Source organism: Oncorhynchus mykiss, chromosome 7 (assembly GCF_057628025.1).
Source record: "Oncorhynchus mykiss isolate SJ-2025 chromosome 7, ASM5762802v1, whole genome shotgun sequence".
Lineage (NCBI taxonomy): Eukaryota > Metazoa > Chordata > Actinopteri > Salmoniformes > Salmonidae > Oncorhynchus > Oncorhynchus mykiss.
The window spans coordinates 60,017,971-60,035,720 of record NC_143028.1 but is presented as its reverse complement, the minus strand read 5'-3'; the positions used below and the strand labels follow the sequence as shown (position 1 = coordinate 60,035,720).

The 17,750-nt window shown below is 43.3% G+C and overlaps 1 protein-coding gene across 2 annotated transcripts in view; it reads right to left on the bottom strand.

Annotated features, from left to right (window-relative positions):
- Positions 1-248: 248 nt before the first annotated feature.
- The window catches only part of LOC110528274 (GTP-binding protein REM 1), a 19,804-nt gene continuing 2,302 nt past the window's right edge, over positions 249-17,750 (bottom strand). For both annotated transcript variants that reach the window (XM_021610206.3, XM_021610207.3), the window contains exons 3-5: positions 4,074-4,156; positions 2,358-2,565; positions 249-1,617 (exon numbers count right to left, since the gene is read on the bottom strand). In XM_021610206.3, the coding sequence (XP_021465881.1) occupies positions 1,340-1,617; positions 2,358-2,565; positions 4,074-4,156 (569 nt within the window). In that variant the 3' untranslated portion in view covers positions 249-1,339. The remainder of the gene's footprint in view (positions 1,618-2,357; positions 2,566-4,073; positions 4,157-17,750) is intronic.

Here is a 17,750-nt window from a genome sequence, read left to right as displayed (position 1 = left end):
ACATACAACTCTATATGGAACACACACAGCAACAAAAGTAGTGCTCTTCATAGGGAATAGGGTGCCATTTGGGAAGAAGCCATTGTAACAATATGTTCTCTAGTCGCCCCTTTCCTTTAGCAGGTTTATGGAAAGCTACACCAGAATCACTCATGTACTTTAAAGCCTTTGAAGAGTCTATGCTCACATCGCTCAGTCTGGTTTTGCTTCAGCTAATATGAGGAGAAAGCAGAAACGAGGCACACAGGTTAGCAACGATCTCTTTCATTTCTTTCAAATATTTTATAAAAGCTTTTAAAAATAGCTCATTTTGATCCTTTAATAATACTGTGAAGGCGTTGCTTACAGAAATGTAACATATCTTAAGTTCCAGTGCAGACAATGGTAAAGTGGTAATACATTTCCTACTGCTTTATTTCCGCATAAAAATCCTTGACATACTGTATTTACAAACTCAAAACATAATTTTGTACAAAAGTGATTATTATACCTCTCTCCGCCCAACGTGGACACAAACAATGACATTGAAGAACTCAACACTTCTTTGGTCTCTTCAGGACCATGTCATCATACAAAGGTGTTTCTTGACAGTGGTCAAGAAAGCGTCCATGACAGTTTCACTGTAACACCCTACTGGTCCTTCCAGTGTAGGAGGTGCTTGTAAAGGAAGATGAGGATGGGATAAACCTTTGGAAAGTTTACGATGGTGTCGATTTCCAAACAACATCGCCATTCACATGTAATTTAGCTGTGAACTGATGGGCTCACAGACAGAACAGTCTCAAACTAGACTTGAGCTCTCTTGGTAGAGAGAAACATCATTGCTGTAGAAGAAGCTCCACTGATTCCTCCTAATACATCACTGTCTCCCATAGTGCAAAACCTTGAAATCAAGTAGTCAGTGAAATCTGTGTAAAGTACCTCTGTGGACATTGCTTTCCTCATGGCAAAAATACATCATACAGTGCATTCAAATAATTATTTCATACCTCAATAATCTTAGAAAACCTTCTCAAAAAGAGACAGAAAAAGGAGTTTAAATGTCAGATCTGTGTCTGGATACACTGGTCTAGGAATCTATTTAATTAGATGTAAGGCAAACAGTTGATAAGGTGTATGTTTAGCAAACTCATTCTCAGAAAATCTGGGATATAGCAACAAAAAGTCTCAATTGCCTCACATTTCCGCAACCCAATTGCTTCTAATGGGTGAAATAAATAGAAAATAACAAACAATGTTCTTCCCCTTTACCACAAGGGGATTGTTAGGGCAAAGAGGAGCGTTGGAGTCTGCAACCACTGACGGCGTGAACCACTTGTTGCATGCCACACAGCAGCCATTACAGCACGGCCAGGTCGTGGCAAGACTTGGCGCGAACCTTCAGCGCCATCTTCTTGTTGTTCTTGGCCACCAGGCGGTCTAGAAAGCGGCGGGCCTTCTTGGTGAGGCTCTCCTTACGCTTGTAGACGGAGCGCCGGCGCTCGTTGGTCTCCTTGCTGTCTCGCCGCAGGCGAATCTGCCGGACGATGCCCTCGAAGAGCTCGTGAACGTTGTGGTGGAGCGAAGCAGATGTCTCTATGAATTTGCAGTCGAACACCACAGCACACGCACGACCCTCTAGGAGAGAGCAGAGCACAGAGGAAGAAAGGGTCAAACGAGAGGTGTTTAAGTGTGAGAGGTCGACATTAGATTAATGTCTGGGTCTGACAACTTGGTCTGACAATTTAAAATAAATAAAGAAGCCACACAAGGCAACCAATACATGTACCACGTTTTTTTTGCAGAGGATTATATACACAAAATGGACTCGTTTCCATTCCATTGGTCCTCTATTGGTAGGCAAGTGGCTGGAGGGAAAAACAAGTGACATGGGCACTCTGTGCCATACATTCAATCATACACAATGTCCACATATTTAGAAATATACAAAAAAATCCCTGGATCAGGTGAAACTTCTAACATAAATCCATTTGATCCATTGTTCCAGAATTAGAACAAGCTTATTCTCACCTGCAAAACATTGACCAAATCATCAAGAATTATAGTGACATTGTTAAATACAGTGTTAGTATATGAGATGTGTGCTGTAAATCCAACTCTTGGAATGTTAAATGAACATTCCACAGTCTGTCGTGTGGACTGCAACATTTGATATGTGATTTCAATGTTCTGTAGTTTTGACTATGAAGTCCACAGAAAATGCAACACGAACTGTTGTAAAGCCAAACTATTTTACTCTCTATTATAAGCAGAGCGCTGCTCATATTGCTTAAATGGCTGTCATCAAATCACTGTTCAGAAGAAGATGTGGAGAGATGCTTTAATGATAACATCATTATCATTGGAATCAACGTTACCTTCTACAGCCACTTCTCTGGAGCGGACCAGGTCACTTTTGTTGCCCACGAGGATGATGGGAATGTTCTCGGCCTGCCGTATGCGCCGCAGCTGGATGCGTAACTCGGAGGCACTCTCGAAGCTGGTGCGATCCGTGATGGAGTAAACTATGACGTAGGCGTTGCCCACCTGCATACAGTAGTCCTGGACCCACTTCTGATCTTCCTCCTGAGAGAAACAAATGAAAACTGTTATCCAACAGAAATAAAGTTCAACATTCACCAACAATAGACATATTTGGGGGCTCGCCAGGATCTGGACTTTGATATAGCATGTGTTCTTTGATGTTATCATTGAAGCCAACCTTGATGTCAAATATAACCTTGTCCATTTAAAAGATTAGTGATGGTCAACATGAAGTTTTAACTTCCTTATTCGAAAAAGGGTAAATGCAAATTGTGACAGATGGACCCAAGCGGATTTCTATGTATTTGTGAATACAAAACTCTGGTTTCCAGGGATGGCATTGGTCAAACATACAGTACATTTATCTGACTTTCTGCCTCTAAAAAACACTTGGTGCCCTTAAACACAGTCAAACCACTGTCCTTATAGACATCATTATGTCCTTATATCTCCTCTTACCAGGTACAGACAAGTCAACACGCAGCCTGGCCTGCATGCTTCACTCCCCAGCTGTAATCAATACTGGAGTAATTAGGCCCCACAGCCATCAGTGTCCCATACAGACGCTTGCCCCATACCACTGGAGCCATGCACTACTCACTGACTCCAGCACAACCAGGATTCACCCCACTTTGGGGGGTGAGTCAATGGGGTATTGCTACAGGCACACAGAGTGAGCACATATATTTTTCCACAATGACAGGTTGCCCTTTAGGTATCATAGTTGTTTTGAAGAGAATAGAATGGAGGCTTATGGTTCAGTGGGTTGTTTCAGGCACAAGAGGATTTTTTATTTTCTCTACGTCAGTGTTTGTGTTCTCTCGAGTGCCATCAAGTACACCATGTATCTTTTTATTTTTTGGGAAATTTTACCCCCGTTTTCTCTCCAATTTCGATCTGGTCTTATCGTTGCAACTGCCCAATGGGCTTGGGAGGCGAAGGTCGAGTCATGCGTCCTCCGAAACCCACCAAACCGCACTTCTTAACACGCACCCGCTTAACCCAGAAGCCAACTGCACCAATGTGTCGGAGGAAACACTGTTCAACTGACGACCGAGGTCAACCTGCAGGCGCCCGGCCCGCCACAAGGAGTCGCTAGAGCGTGATGAGCCAAGTAAAGCCTCCTCGGCCAAACCCTCCCCTAGCCCGGACGACGCTGGGCCAAACCCTCCCCTAGCCCGGATGACGCTGGGCCAAACCCTCCCCTAGCCCGGGCCAATTTTGCGCTGCCCTATGGGACTCCCGATCACAGCCGGTTATGACACAGCCAAGGAACGAACCTGGGTCTGTAGTGACGCCTCTAGCACTGCGATGGAGTGCCTTCGACCATGGGCCACTCGGGAGGCCCCATACACCATATATCTTGAAGGTAAACAAACTAAATAGATGAAGTTATAGAACTAGTTTTTTCCTGTTTTTCTTGTTAAAATGTATATTTTTTCTACCTTTTTTACTTTGAAAATAGTCTTGTTGCAAGAAGACATCATATTCGCCACTACTGTGCAATCCATTTTTTATTAACAAAACCAGGTTCATGGTTATTGTCGTACCTGTTTCTCGTTCTCCCAGGTGTCCATGACGATGAGGATGGTCTCCTCCCCATCCACAGTCATGGTTTTCTCATAGGTGTCCTCTAAACCAACAAACAATAGCCAGGAAAGAGATTAGAAAATATGTTATTATTTCATACTGTACGTTCCTCAATAATGTTGGAAAACATTCTAAAAGGAAGACAGAAAAAGGAGTTGAAATAGTTACATCAGATGGTGGATAGGCAAGAAAAAGTATGTGAACCCTTTGGAATAACCTAGACTTCTGCATCAATTGGTCATAACATTTTATCTGATCTTCATCTAAGTCACAACAATAGACAAACACAGTCTGCTTAAACTACTAACACACAAACAATTATATGTTTTTACGTCTTTATTGAACACACCGTGTAAACATTCACAGTATAAGGTGGGAAAAGTATGTGAACCCTTGATTTTAATAACTGGTCGACCCTACTTTGGCAGCCATAACCTCAACCAAACGTTTTTTGTAGTTGCAGACCAGACCTGCACAATGGCCAGGAGGAATTTTGGACCATTCCTCTTTACAAAACTGTTTCAGTTCACAGATATCCCAATATTCTTGGGATATCTGGTGTGAACCGCTCTCTTGAGGTCATGCCACAGCATCTCAAATCGGGTTGAGTTCAGGACACTGACTGGGCCATTCCAGAAGGCGTATTTTCTTCTGTTGAAGCCATTCTGTTGTTGATTTACTTCTGTGTTTTGGGTCGTTGTCCTGTTGCATCACCCAGCTTCTGTTGAGCTTCAACTGGCGGACATATAGCCTTACATTCTCCTGCAAAATGTCTTGATAAACTTGGGAATTCATTTTTCCTTCGATGATAGCAAGCTGTCCAGGCCCTGAGGTAGCAAAGCAGCTCCAAACCATCATGCTCCCTCCATTATAGAGGTTTTGATGTTGGTGTGCTGGGCCTTTTTTTCTCCACACAGTGTTGTGTGTTCCTTCCCAAAAACTCAACTTTACTTTAATCTGTCCACAGAATATTTTGCCAGTAACTCTGTGGAACATCCAGATGCTCTTTTGCGAACTTCAGACGTGCATCAATGTTTTTTTGGACAGCAATGGCTTCTTCCGTGGTGTCCTCCCATGAACACCATTCTTGTTTAGTGTTTTACGTATCGTAGACTCGTAAACAGAGATGTTAGCATGTTCCAGAGATTTAATTAAGTCTTTAGCTGACACTCTAAGATTCTTCTTAACCTTATTAAGCATTCTGCACCATGATCTTGCAGTCATCTTTGCAGGACGACCACTCCTAGGCAGAGTAGCAACAGTGGTGAACTTTCTCCATTTATAGACAATTTGTGTTACCGTGGACTGATGAACATCAAGGCTTTTAGACATACTTTTGTAACCCTTTCCAGCTTTTTGCAAGTCAACAACTCTTAATCTTGGGTCTTCTGAGATCTCTTTTGTTCGAGGCATGGTTCACATCAGGCAATGCCTCTTTTGAATAGCAAACAAACATTTTGTGAGTGTTTTTTATAGGGCAGGACAGCTCTAACCAACATCTCCAATCTCGTCTCAATGATTGTACTCCCGGTTAGCTGACTCCTGACTCCAATTAGCTTTTGGAGAAGTCATTAGCCTACGGGTTCACATACTTCCCCCAACTTACACTGTGAATGTTCCAATAATGTATTCAATATAGATGAGAAAAATACAATAATTTGTGTGTTATTATTTTAAGCAGACTGTGTTTGTCTGTCGTTGTGACGCACATGAAGATCAGATCTCATTTTAGAACCAATTTATGCAGAAATCCAGATAATTCCAAAGGGTTCACATACTTTTTCTTGCCACTGTAGTGTACAAATAACCTAGTTGGCCTGCTACTTTTGCTAAACATTCAAATACAACTCTTAGGGACGGTTACCCAGACATCGATTAAGCCTAAAACTAACTAAACTAACTAGACTAAACATCACTTTCAATGGAAATTCTCAGTTGAACATGCTTTTTAGTCCAGGGCTAGGCTTAGTCTGTGTCCGGGAAACCACCCCTACATCTTGTTGTAAATACAGAACGGATCTTTACATGTCACCTCCTACTACTATATGTCTACAATTGGTTGCAGTCATTTGGAAATATCTCTCTATATATGAGACACACACACACACACACACATAAAGAACAAGCCCAGATTATATATATACAGTGCCTTGCGAAAGTATTCGGCCCCCTTGAACTTTGCAACCTTTTGCCACATTTCAGGCTTCAAACATAAAGATATAAAACTGTATTTTTTTGTGAAGAATCAACAACAAGTGGGACACAATCATGAAGTGGAACGACATTTATTGGATATTTCAAACTTTTTAACAAATCAAAAACTGAAAATTGGGCGTGCAAAATTATTCAGCCCCTTTACTTTCAGTGCAGCAAACTCTCTCCAGAAGTTCAGTGAGGATCTCTGAATGATCCAATGTTGACCTAAATGACTAATGATGATAAATACAATCCATCTGTGTGTAATCAAGTCTCCGTATAAATGCACCTGCACTGTGATAGTCTCAGAGGTCCGTTAAAAGCGCAGAGAGCATCATGAAGAACAAGGAACACACCACGCAGGTCCGAGATACTGTTGTGAAGAAGTTTAAAGCCGGATTTGGATACAAAAAGATTTCCCAAGCTTTAAACATCCCAAGGAGCACTGTGCAAGCGATAATATTGAAATGGAAGGAGTATCAGACCACTGCAAATCTACCAAGACCTGGCCGTCCCTCTAAACTTTCAGCTCATACAAGGAGAAGACTGATCAGAGATGCAGCCAAGAGGCCCATGATCACTCTGGATGAACTGCAGAGATCTACAGCTGAGGTGGGAGACTCTGTCCATAGGACAACAATCAGTCGTATATTGCACAAATCTGGCCTTTATGGAAGAGTGGCAAGAAGAAAGCCATTTCTTAAAGATATCCATAAAAAGTGTTGTTTAAAGTTTGCCACAAGCCACCTGGGAGACACACCAAACATGTGGAAGAAGGTGCTCTGGTCAGATGAAACCAAAATTGAACTTTTTGGCAACAATGCAAAGTGTTATGTTTGGCGTAAAAGCAACACAGCGGAACACACCATCCCCACTGTCAAACATGGTGGTGGCAGCATCATGGTTTGGGCCTGCTTTTCTTCAGCAGGGACAGGGAAGATGGTTAAAATTGATGGGAAGATGGATGGAGCCAAATACAGGACCATTCTGGAAGAAAACCTGATGGAGTCTGCAAAAGACCTGAGACTGGGACGGAGATCTGTCTTCCAACAAGACAATGATCCAAAACATAAAGCAAAATCTACAATGGAATGGTTCAAAAATAAACATATCCAGGTGTTAGAATGGCCAAGTCAAAGTCCAGACCTGAATCCAATCGAGAATCTGTGGAAAGAACTGAAAACTGCTGTTCACAAATGCTCTCCATCCAACCTCACTGAGCTCGAGCTGTTTTGCAAGGAGGAATGGGAAAAAATTTCAGTCTCTCGATGTGCAAAACTGATAGAGACATACCCCAAGCGACTTCCAGCTGTAAGAGGTGGCGCTACAAAGTATTAACTTAAGGGGGCTGAATAATTTTGCACGCCCAATTTTCAGTTTTGGATTTGTTAAAAAAGTTTGAAATATCCAATAAATGTCGTTCCACTTCATGATTGTGTCCCACTTGTTGTTGATTCTTCACAAAAAAATACAGTTTTATATCTTTATGTTTGAAGCCTGAAATGTGGCAAAAGGTCGCAAAGTTCAAGGGGGCAGAATACTTTCGCAAGGCACTGTATATATAAATAATCTGGGCTTGTTCTTTATGAATGGAAACCTGATGGAGACCTAAGGCTTGAAACCTGCTGTCAATAAACCACATGGGAGCATACACATATATCAGTGAGCTGAATCAGATTTTTTCTTATGATGAATAATTTAGGCCATTTTAAGCTTATCTGTCTTTAGTAACTAAAATATGAAGGTGTTTTGCAAAGTTTGTCAAATATATTTGACATCCAAGAACTCTACTGATGTGTTTATCCCTACTACCTATAAAAGGTGCTATGGAGTTATTACACTTTCACTACCATCTCATGATCATGGAGCTATTACACTTCCACTATGACCATGGAGTTATTACACTTTCACTACCATCTCATGATCATGGAGTTATTACACTTTCACTACCATCTCATGATCATGGAGTTATTACACTTCCACTATGACCATGGAGTTATTACACTTCCACTACCATCTCAAGACAATGGAGTTATTACACATTCCACTACCATCTCATGACCATGGAGTGATTACACTTCTACTATGAACATGGATTTATTACACTTCCACTACCATCTCATGACCATGGAGTGATTACACTTCTACTATGAACATGGATTTATTACACTTCCACTACCATCTCATGACCATGGAGTTATTACACTTCCACTATGACCATGGAGTTATTACACTTCCACTATGACCATGGAGTTATTACACTTCCACTACCATCTCATGGCCATGGAGTTATTACACTTTCACTACCATCTCATGACCATGGAGTTATTACACTTCCACTACCATCTCATGACCATGGAGTTATTACACTTCCACTACCATCTCATGACCATGGAGTTATTACACTTCCACTATGACCATGGAGTTATTACACTTCCACTACCATCTCATGACCATGGAGTTATTACACTTCCACTATGAACATTGTAACGGTTTTGACTTGAGGTTGTTTTTTATAGGGGTGCCAGGTAGGTTGTGCCTACCAGAGAAAACATTGGTTTCTCCTTTTAGTTTGGGAGGGAATGAGTCCCATCTGGTCCGTCAAGTCTACACCATTACAAAGGACTTATGTAAACGTCAGAAGGGAAATCAACTTTTCATAAACCCTTAAAACATTGAAAAGAACTTCAAAAACTACTATTATTTTGCGTGGGTTGTATTAGCAACATCAATGGATTACACACACATAATAATATAACACAATGAGTTCTGGTTCCTCCAGAAATGTCCTGTACCTCGGGCCTAAAAAGAGTCCAGCCCGGTAAAGGAGTTCAGTGAACTCAAGTGACTTTTGTCACGCAATGTTTGTCCGTTCATTCCGTGTAGCGTAAACCCATTATTAAATCATACAATCAATATAACAATTTTACCACAGAACTTTAAAGCGTATCTGCTCTTACTAATTCCTCAACTACATCTAACTATATAAATCATCACCGTATACATCATATCAAAACAAATGAAATACCGTATACAAAAAAGGTGGTAGTCAGTCGGTCAGTCAGACAATCCAATCCGCCAACAGATCTCCAGCGGAGAAAGGCCACGAAGAATAGAGAGGAGTAGTCCACGGACGCAAAGAGTGGATCCGATCCTGGGTAAACTCTCTCAGGCTACAAAACACACGTTTAACAGCAACAAAACAACCGGAATAGAGAAGCTTCGGGAACACATCCTCAGTCACGTCTCCATCACAAAAACCCACTTTTGCGCAGCTGATGCTGGCTATTTAATTGGGAATTAAATGGAAAGCACCCTATTGGAAGGAGAAGCACTGAGACGGCTCAAAATAATTAAGGGCCGTCACACACCCCCTCCCCTGGAAAAAGCCGACCATTGCCCTGGAAGGCACATCTTGTTCGGGGAAACCGAGAAAAGTCTCCTCATCACTTTCCTCTACAAAAATTTTCATGACTTTTTGGAGCTCACGCTCCTCAGCTGAGGGGTCACAGGCCTTAAGGTGTGAGACTTCTGGGTCTGGGAATCCGAGAAAAGTCTCCTCACTTTCCTCTTCAAAGATATCCAAGATCTTGCGGCGCTCAATCGCCTCCAATTCCTCAGCCGAGGGGTAACAGGCCTTAAGGCGTGAGACATGGACAACGCGCATATCTTCACCTGTGTCCTCTTTCACCACTCGGTAGTTCAAAGGGCCCATCTGCTCCACAATCCTATATGGTCCTTGCCATTTAGGAGCGAGCTTGGCAGAGAAGAATTGTTCAGCTTTCGAGTAAGGATGAGAGCGAAGCCACACCCGATCACGAAGCTGAAACTGCATGTCTCGTCTGTTCTTATCATAATTTCTCTTCTGCTTGAGTCGAGCCTGGGTCATGTTCTTTGAGACAAGAGCTCTCAAGTCATGGAGATGGACTACCTGGTCATAGCAAGCAGCGTCTGGAGTAATCTGCTGGGGCTGTAGCACCATATCCAAGGGTCCTCGGAGGGGACGACTTAGGTTCAGCTCTGCAGGTGTGACTCCAGTGGACTCTTGCACAGCAGAATTCAGGGCAAATCGAAACTCGTGAAGGTGCTTGTCCCAGTGTTTGTGCTGGGTCCCTACATAGGAAGCAATCATTGTCTTCAAGGTTCGATTTACTCTCTCAGTGAGATTGGTCTGTGGGTGATAGGCCGTGGTCAACTTCTGTCTCAGGTTCCATCTTTGGCAGGTCTCCTCAAAGAGATCAGAGACAAATTGGGAACCTCGATCAGACAGGATGTAATCAGGCACTCCCCAGCGAGTCAGGATCTCTTTCGTAAGGATGTTAGAGACGGTCCTTGCTGTGGCCTGACGCAGGGAAAAGAGTTCCACCCACTTTGAATAATAATCAACAAACACAAGCATGTACACATTCTGATTGGAGCTTCTAGGAAATGGACCCATCAAATCCACTCCTAGCATTTCCCAAGGTCGGGTAACCACCGTTTGCTGCAACTTGCCAGCAGGCTTTCTACCTTCTGGTTTGTACATTTGACAAACCTGACAGTTTCGGATGTGTGACTTCACATCCATGCTCAGATGTGGCCAGTACAGTAACGCTTGCAACCGCTTGTAGGTTTTGAACCTGCCCAAATGACCAGCTAAGGGGTCTTCATGGAAATGTTGAAGCAGTTGAAGGCGTAGAGTTTCAGGTATGTACATTTGGTAGAGTGTTCTGTGAGGTAGTTGAACAACTCGGTAGACTTTGTCTTCAATGATGGTCAGCTTTGTGGTAGGATTGACCATCTTTTCTCCATCTTCCAGGATAGTCTGGTACAAAGCCTGTACTTCTGGATCATCCTGTTGGGCTTTCCATATGGTCTCATCAGAGATGGGAAAGTCTGTTTTGGGCGAGTCTCGACTGCTTGACAGGACAGTAGCACATGTAAAATTAGGGCCACCATTATCACAAGCAGGAGCCCTGGATAAGGCATCTGGAACAGTGTTGTATTTTCCTTTCCTGTATTCTACTGCAAAGGTGAACTCTTGCAACCGTAGAGCCCATCTTATGAGTCTGGTGCTTGGTTTGTTGGTCTTGAACACCCACACAAGGGAGGAATGGTCAGTGACCACAGTGAAGTGTCTTCCCTCCAGGTAGTACCTCCACTTTTCCAAAGCCCAGACAACTGCAAGGCACTCTTGCTCGGTTGTGGAGTAGTTCCGTTCTGCTCCATTCAATGTCCGACTGGCGAACGCTAGCACTTCTTCAGTGCCAAGTCCAGTCTGTTGGACTAGGACAGCACCAAGTCCAACATCACTTGCATCAGTGTAAACAACAAAAGGGGAATCAAAGTTGGGATGACCTAAAATGGGAGGTGTGACGAGGTGTCGTTTCAGGGTTTCAAAGGATGTCTGGCACTCTGCCGTCCATAGGAATTTCACTCCTTTTCGCTTCAACGCGTTGAGGGGTTCTGCCACCTGGGAGAAGTTCGACACAAACCGATGGTACCATCCAGCCATCCCAAGGAACCGTTGAAGGGCCTTGAGTGTGGTTGGCACAGGAAAATCTTGTACCGCCTTGGTCTTTTCAGGATCCACATGAATGCCGTCGAAAGACACAATATGGCCAAGGAACTTCAGGGAAGTTTGGCAGAAGTTGCTCTTCTTCATATTCACGGTCAGACCAGCTTCTCTTAGCTTGTCCAACACTGCTTGAAGATCTTGAAAGTGTTGTTCTCTGTTCTGGGAGTAGATAATTATATCGTCCAGGTAGACGAAACAGATCTTCCCTTTGAGCTCACCTAACGCAATCTCCATCAGTCTTTGGAAAGTGGCAGGTGCATTCTTTAATCCAAAAGGCATCACCTTAAAGGAAAACAAGCCCTCAGCACAGACAAAAGCAGTCTTGTCCTTGCTTTCCTGGTCCATCTCAACTTGCCAATAACCACTATTGAGGTCAAGGGTAGTGAACACAACAGCGCCAGACAATGACTCCAGGATCTCGTGGATGGTAGGAAGAGGATAGGCATCAGTCTGGGAAACATTGTTGGTCTTCCTATAGTCCACACAAAATCTAAGACCACCAGTCTTTTTTGGGATGAGGACAACAGGAGCAGCCCAAGGAGAGGAGGAACGTTCTATTATATCTTGTGTTAACATATCATTAATGAGTCCCTTTTGGATGATTAGCTTCGCTGGGGACAAACGATATGGCTTTTGCTTGATCGGCATTTCCTGTGTAAGGAATATTTTGTGCTTCAGGAGCCCGGTGCGTCCTAGCCTTGAAGTACATACATCAGCATTATTCTGCAGCTGTTCCAACAGCCTTAACTCCTCTGGATGTTCCAGCTGAGCTCTTCTTACAGCCTGTAAAAGGAGATCGTCAGAAGGATTATCAAGGGTTAGTGGTAACGGAGCAACGGCAGAGAAGACTGCCACATTTGAACCCCAATCATGTAACTTCGTAGCTTCTGATTGGAAGAAATGCTTCTTGCTCGGATTGTATGGAAACCAGTAGCAATTGTGTGCGATATCAATCTGGACACCACTGAAGTACATGAAATCAATTCCCAACACGACAGGAAAAGCAAGGTTCTTGGTTTGTAGGATAACCGAAGGAATCATATAGGAGCGGTTACACAGGCGGAACTCACTCCATCCAAGTGGTCGTTTAGCCTCACCATCAGCCAGATAGAGTGGACCTTCAGTCCACGGCTTCAAGTTGTATTGTGGACCTTTAACCTCCTTCCACAGTTTCTCATTGAGCAGTGTGTAGGATGACCCGGTGTCCAGGATGGCTCTTCCTGTCCATGGGCCTATGGACAGGGGTAACACCAGTTGGTGCGGTATGAACTGAAAGGAAGGGGATGTCGATGGGGGGGCGTAGGCAGTGACTCTTGGGATTTCAGCTCTGGTTAAAGCACCCAGAGAAGGATGGTCATTCCTGCGAAGAGAGTTAGGCGTGTTGGCCTGTTGTGATTTGTGGTTTCTGGAAGGGTTTTCTTGATACGGTCTTGGACATGTAGCTGAAGAATGTCCCTTTTGGCTACATCTCCAACAGAACATGAGAGGGGTCATGGCTTGAGACTCTGGCTGTTGTTGATGGTCTGTCTTGGGTAACTGTTTGGGTGTCTGTTTCTTTCTTTGGTCATATTGCTGTTGGCATTCTCTGTCCCTCTCAAACTGCTGTCCCAAGCGAACCAGTCCATCGACAGTGGTGACTCGTTCTCGGAGTTGACTGGCTAGTAGTGGGTTGATGTTCTTCAAAATCAATTTAATGACCTCTTCCTCCTCAATGCCAGGTTTCCACCTTCTGCACAGGGAGTGGTAACCGTATGCAAAGTCACGGATACTCTCTTTCTCTCTTTGCACTCGATTCCTGACTCTGTCTGCCAGCTCATCTGTGTAGTCCTCAGACAGAAATGCAGAGGAAAACTTGGCCTCAAAGTCAGCCCAGGAGGTAGTGGTGAGACGTGCCACATCCCACCAGTCTCGAGCTGTCCCATGCAACACATTCCTCAATGTGGCAAGGAGTTCTTCGTCAGCCAGGGGATTGAGGGCAAGAAAGTCACGACATCTTTCTAGGTACATTAGCGGATCCGGACTGTCATCTTTTTTCCCAAAGGTGGGAAATTGCAATTTAATGGGCATCGCCCCCACATGACGTCTACTCAATTCACCATGAACAAACGAGCTAGGAGGGATTGAGGAAGTAGAGGGGAAGGGCGTTATCGGACAATGAAAATGAACACCAGGATGCATGGTGGATTGCATCCTGCAAGGGGTGGCTGTAGCATGGCCTTGTCTTGGCTCTTCAGAGGTGCCAGCTTGGCCCTCAGTGGTCTGAACAGAAGTGGACACTAGAGAAACTCTGTGTAAGGAGTTGTGCCTAATGGCGGCCATGTCCACAGACACGTCATCCAACATTTTAACACAATTAGAGAGCTCTGTTTGCAAGTGGTCTACAGTGTTAACCATGGGAGAAAAAACAGAATTAACGTCCTTGAGGACCTCAGTGTGATGATGTTGCAGGCGCCATTGGAGAGTGGCAGTGAGTTGGTTTCGTTGGTAGTCAAACTGCCTGTCCATGGCACCAGTAATTTCCCGTCTTCCACTCTCACTGAGCTCTGTCAGTGTGTGGGTTAGAGTGCTCAGTGAGTTTCTGAATTCCATGGCACTCTGTTGTTGCTCTTCCCTCAGACATTTGAATTTATCGTGGATAAGAGTTTGGAGATGTTGTTGAGTCCGACGAATATCAAGGATGTCACCTTGAAGTTGTAAGACTCCCACCTCTGGAGATAAACCAGACAATGGAAGAAGGTTGGGTGTCAGAGGGAGGGCTAGCTCAGTACTTCCACACAGATCCATGTCAATAAGTGAGTAACTGGTTAGACCTCCTGTGGCCTGTGGTTCAGACCGAGCATTCAGATTCCCAGGGCTCTGGCCCAAATCAACTCCAGTATCTCCATTCACATTATGATTTGTATTGTCAGCTTGATGGTCAGAATGGCCCTGTATATTCCCATTGACAGGTATGACATGGATGAGCACATTATCTTGGGGTGAATCCATTGTTTTAATTCCACACAAAAGATTTGCTTTGGTTAGTTCTCAATGTTGAGCTGTCCCATCTGGGGTGCCATTTTTTATGTAACGGTTTTGACTTGAGGTTGTTTTTTATAGGGGTGCCAGGTAGGTTGTGCCTACCAGAGAAAACATTGGTTTCTCCTTTTAGTTTGGGAGGGAATGAGTCCCATCTGGTCCGTCAAGTCTACACCATTACAAAGGACTTATGTAAACGTCAGAAGGGAAATCAACTTTTCATAAACCCTTAAAACATTGAAAAGAACTTCAAAAACTACTATTATTTTGCGTGGGTTGTATTAGCAACATCAATGGATTACACACACATAATAATATAACACAATGAGTTCTGGTTCCTCCAGAAATGTCCTGTACCTCGGGCCTAAAAAGAGTCCAGCCCGGTAAAGGAGTTCAGTGAACTCAAGTGACTTTTGTCACGCAATGTTTGTCCGTTCATTCCGTGTAGCGTAAACCCATTATTAAATCATACAATCAATATAACAATTTTACCACAGAACTTTAAAGCGTATCTGCTCTTACTAATTCCTCAACTACATCTAACTATATAAATCATCACCGTATACATCATATCAAAACAAATGAAATACCGTATACAAAAAAGGTGGTAGTCAGTCGGTCAGTCAGACAATCCAATCCGCCAACAGATCTCCAGCGGAGAAAGGCCACGAAGAATAGAGAGGAGTAGTCCACGGACGCAAAGAGTGGATCCGATCCTGGGTAAACTCTCTCAGGCTACAAAACACACGTTTAACAGCAACAAAACAACCGGAATAGAGAAGCTTCGGGAACACATCCTCAGTCACGTCTCCATCACAAAAACCCACTTTTGCGCAGCTGATGCTGGCTATTTAATTGGGAATTAAATGGAAAGCACCCTATTGGAAGGAGAAGCACTGAGACGGCTCAAAATAATTAAGGGCCGTCACAACATGGAGTTATTACACTTCCACTACCATCTCATGACCATGGTGTTATTACACTTCCACTACCATCTCATGACCATGGAGTTATTACACTTCCACTATGACCATGGAGTTATCACACTTCCACTACCATCTCATGACCATGGAGTTATTACACTTCCACTACCATCTCATGACCATGGTGTTATTACACTTCCACTACCATCTCATGACCATGGAGTTATTACACTTCCACTATGAACATGGAGTTATTACACTTCCACTACCATCTCATGACCATGGAGTTATTACACTTTCACTACCATGTCATGACATGGAATTTTCGATGTGGAAAAAATCATTGAGCCATGTCTTGTTTAGTCTGATGAGATCCTCCTTGCCGTCATGACAGGGAGACTAAAACACACTTTGGCCAAGAGTGAAAGAGCTTGTTACATTTTCCACGTTCAGCTCTAACCTTATTGTAAAAGCCACAAGACAATGACAAATGGTCCGGCAAACCTTTTAGAAGTTGAGGTCGTTGAGTTGAAGTTACAATATAGGTCAAAACCTGTAAACAAGCAATCAAGTAATATGTCTAGTAATATGCCTACATTGGCATGAGTTGTAATCTCCTCGTAATCCTGTTCTGTCCTCATAAAACACTTGCCATTCATCACACCAGCTCTAAACTAACCAAGGAGTCCACTTGAAGAACAGCTCAGTTGCTGCCAGTGTGACAAGCTAAGTGACAAGACACTAAAAATAACAATAACACCACCAGTCAGTGACAGGCTGAAAACAGATGTCAGAGCGGGTGGGGGTGGGGAGGTGTCATAGGGGAGCCCTTATCTTTCTGAAGAGCTGGGACACACACACACAACTGCCATGTCAGCAGAACCTGAACCTAACCTCACCATCCAGCAAAGATAAACAAGAGAGCTGAGCCCACACATCCACCCCCTCTCTCGCTCACTAGAACATACAGGGGCAACCCCTCTCTGCGTCTTATCATTCATCTCTGTCCTGTTTGGGATAGCCTCTTTAGGAATTCCATCTCCTTACAATACCTCTCTCCAGTAGGAGTTCCCATCTTCTGTCTGGCTGTGTCTGCACATGCTTTGGCATTTGGCAAAATACATGTACAGTACAAAGATTTTGAAAAAGTTTTCCTCTAATCTTTTGGAAAAACACAGGCTATATCTATCTAAATTATGAGGTTATGGAAATACATGTCCTCACATCACCTCAGGAATTATTTCCAGTAAAATAAACTTTACATCACAATATCTTAGGCTGCGTTTACACAGGCAGCCCAATTCAAATATTTTTTTCACTAATTGGTCTTTTGACCAATCAGATCAACTCTGAAAATATCTGATGTGAAAAGATCTGAGGTGATTGGTCAAAAGACCAATTAGGGGAAAAAATATTTTAATTTGGCTGCCTGTGTAAATGCAGACAATGTGACCATATCAGTAACCACAGAGATGCACTGGGCCTAGTCAGTGCATATTCCAATTGCACACATTATAATAATCATGTAATATCACATTTGATGGGGGAACTCCATTCCCAGTTTATCAGAGCCTCAAAATGTAGCTCATTGAAAACAACCACTGAGGCTATTCCCTATTTCAGGGATCATCAACTAGATTCAGCCACAGGTAGATTTTTTTATTGAGCGGATGGTCAGGGGGCCGGAACATAATTACAAATAATTTGTAAACTGCAAATCGACCTCAAGAAGCCCAAACAGATATAACATTTGAACAAAACATAATAATTTCAAGCCTTGCTTACATTTGTATACGATCACATATCTCTCTACTATGTGTGGGAATACTTGGAACAGATTTCCAAAATGAAAATCACTTGGTGCTGATGTGCAGGTGTTTTTACAGTCTTTTATGTTGAACAACTTGCAGGGGGGGGGCAAATAAAATCACCCACGGGCTAGC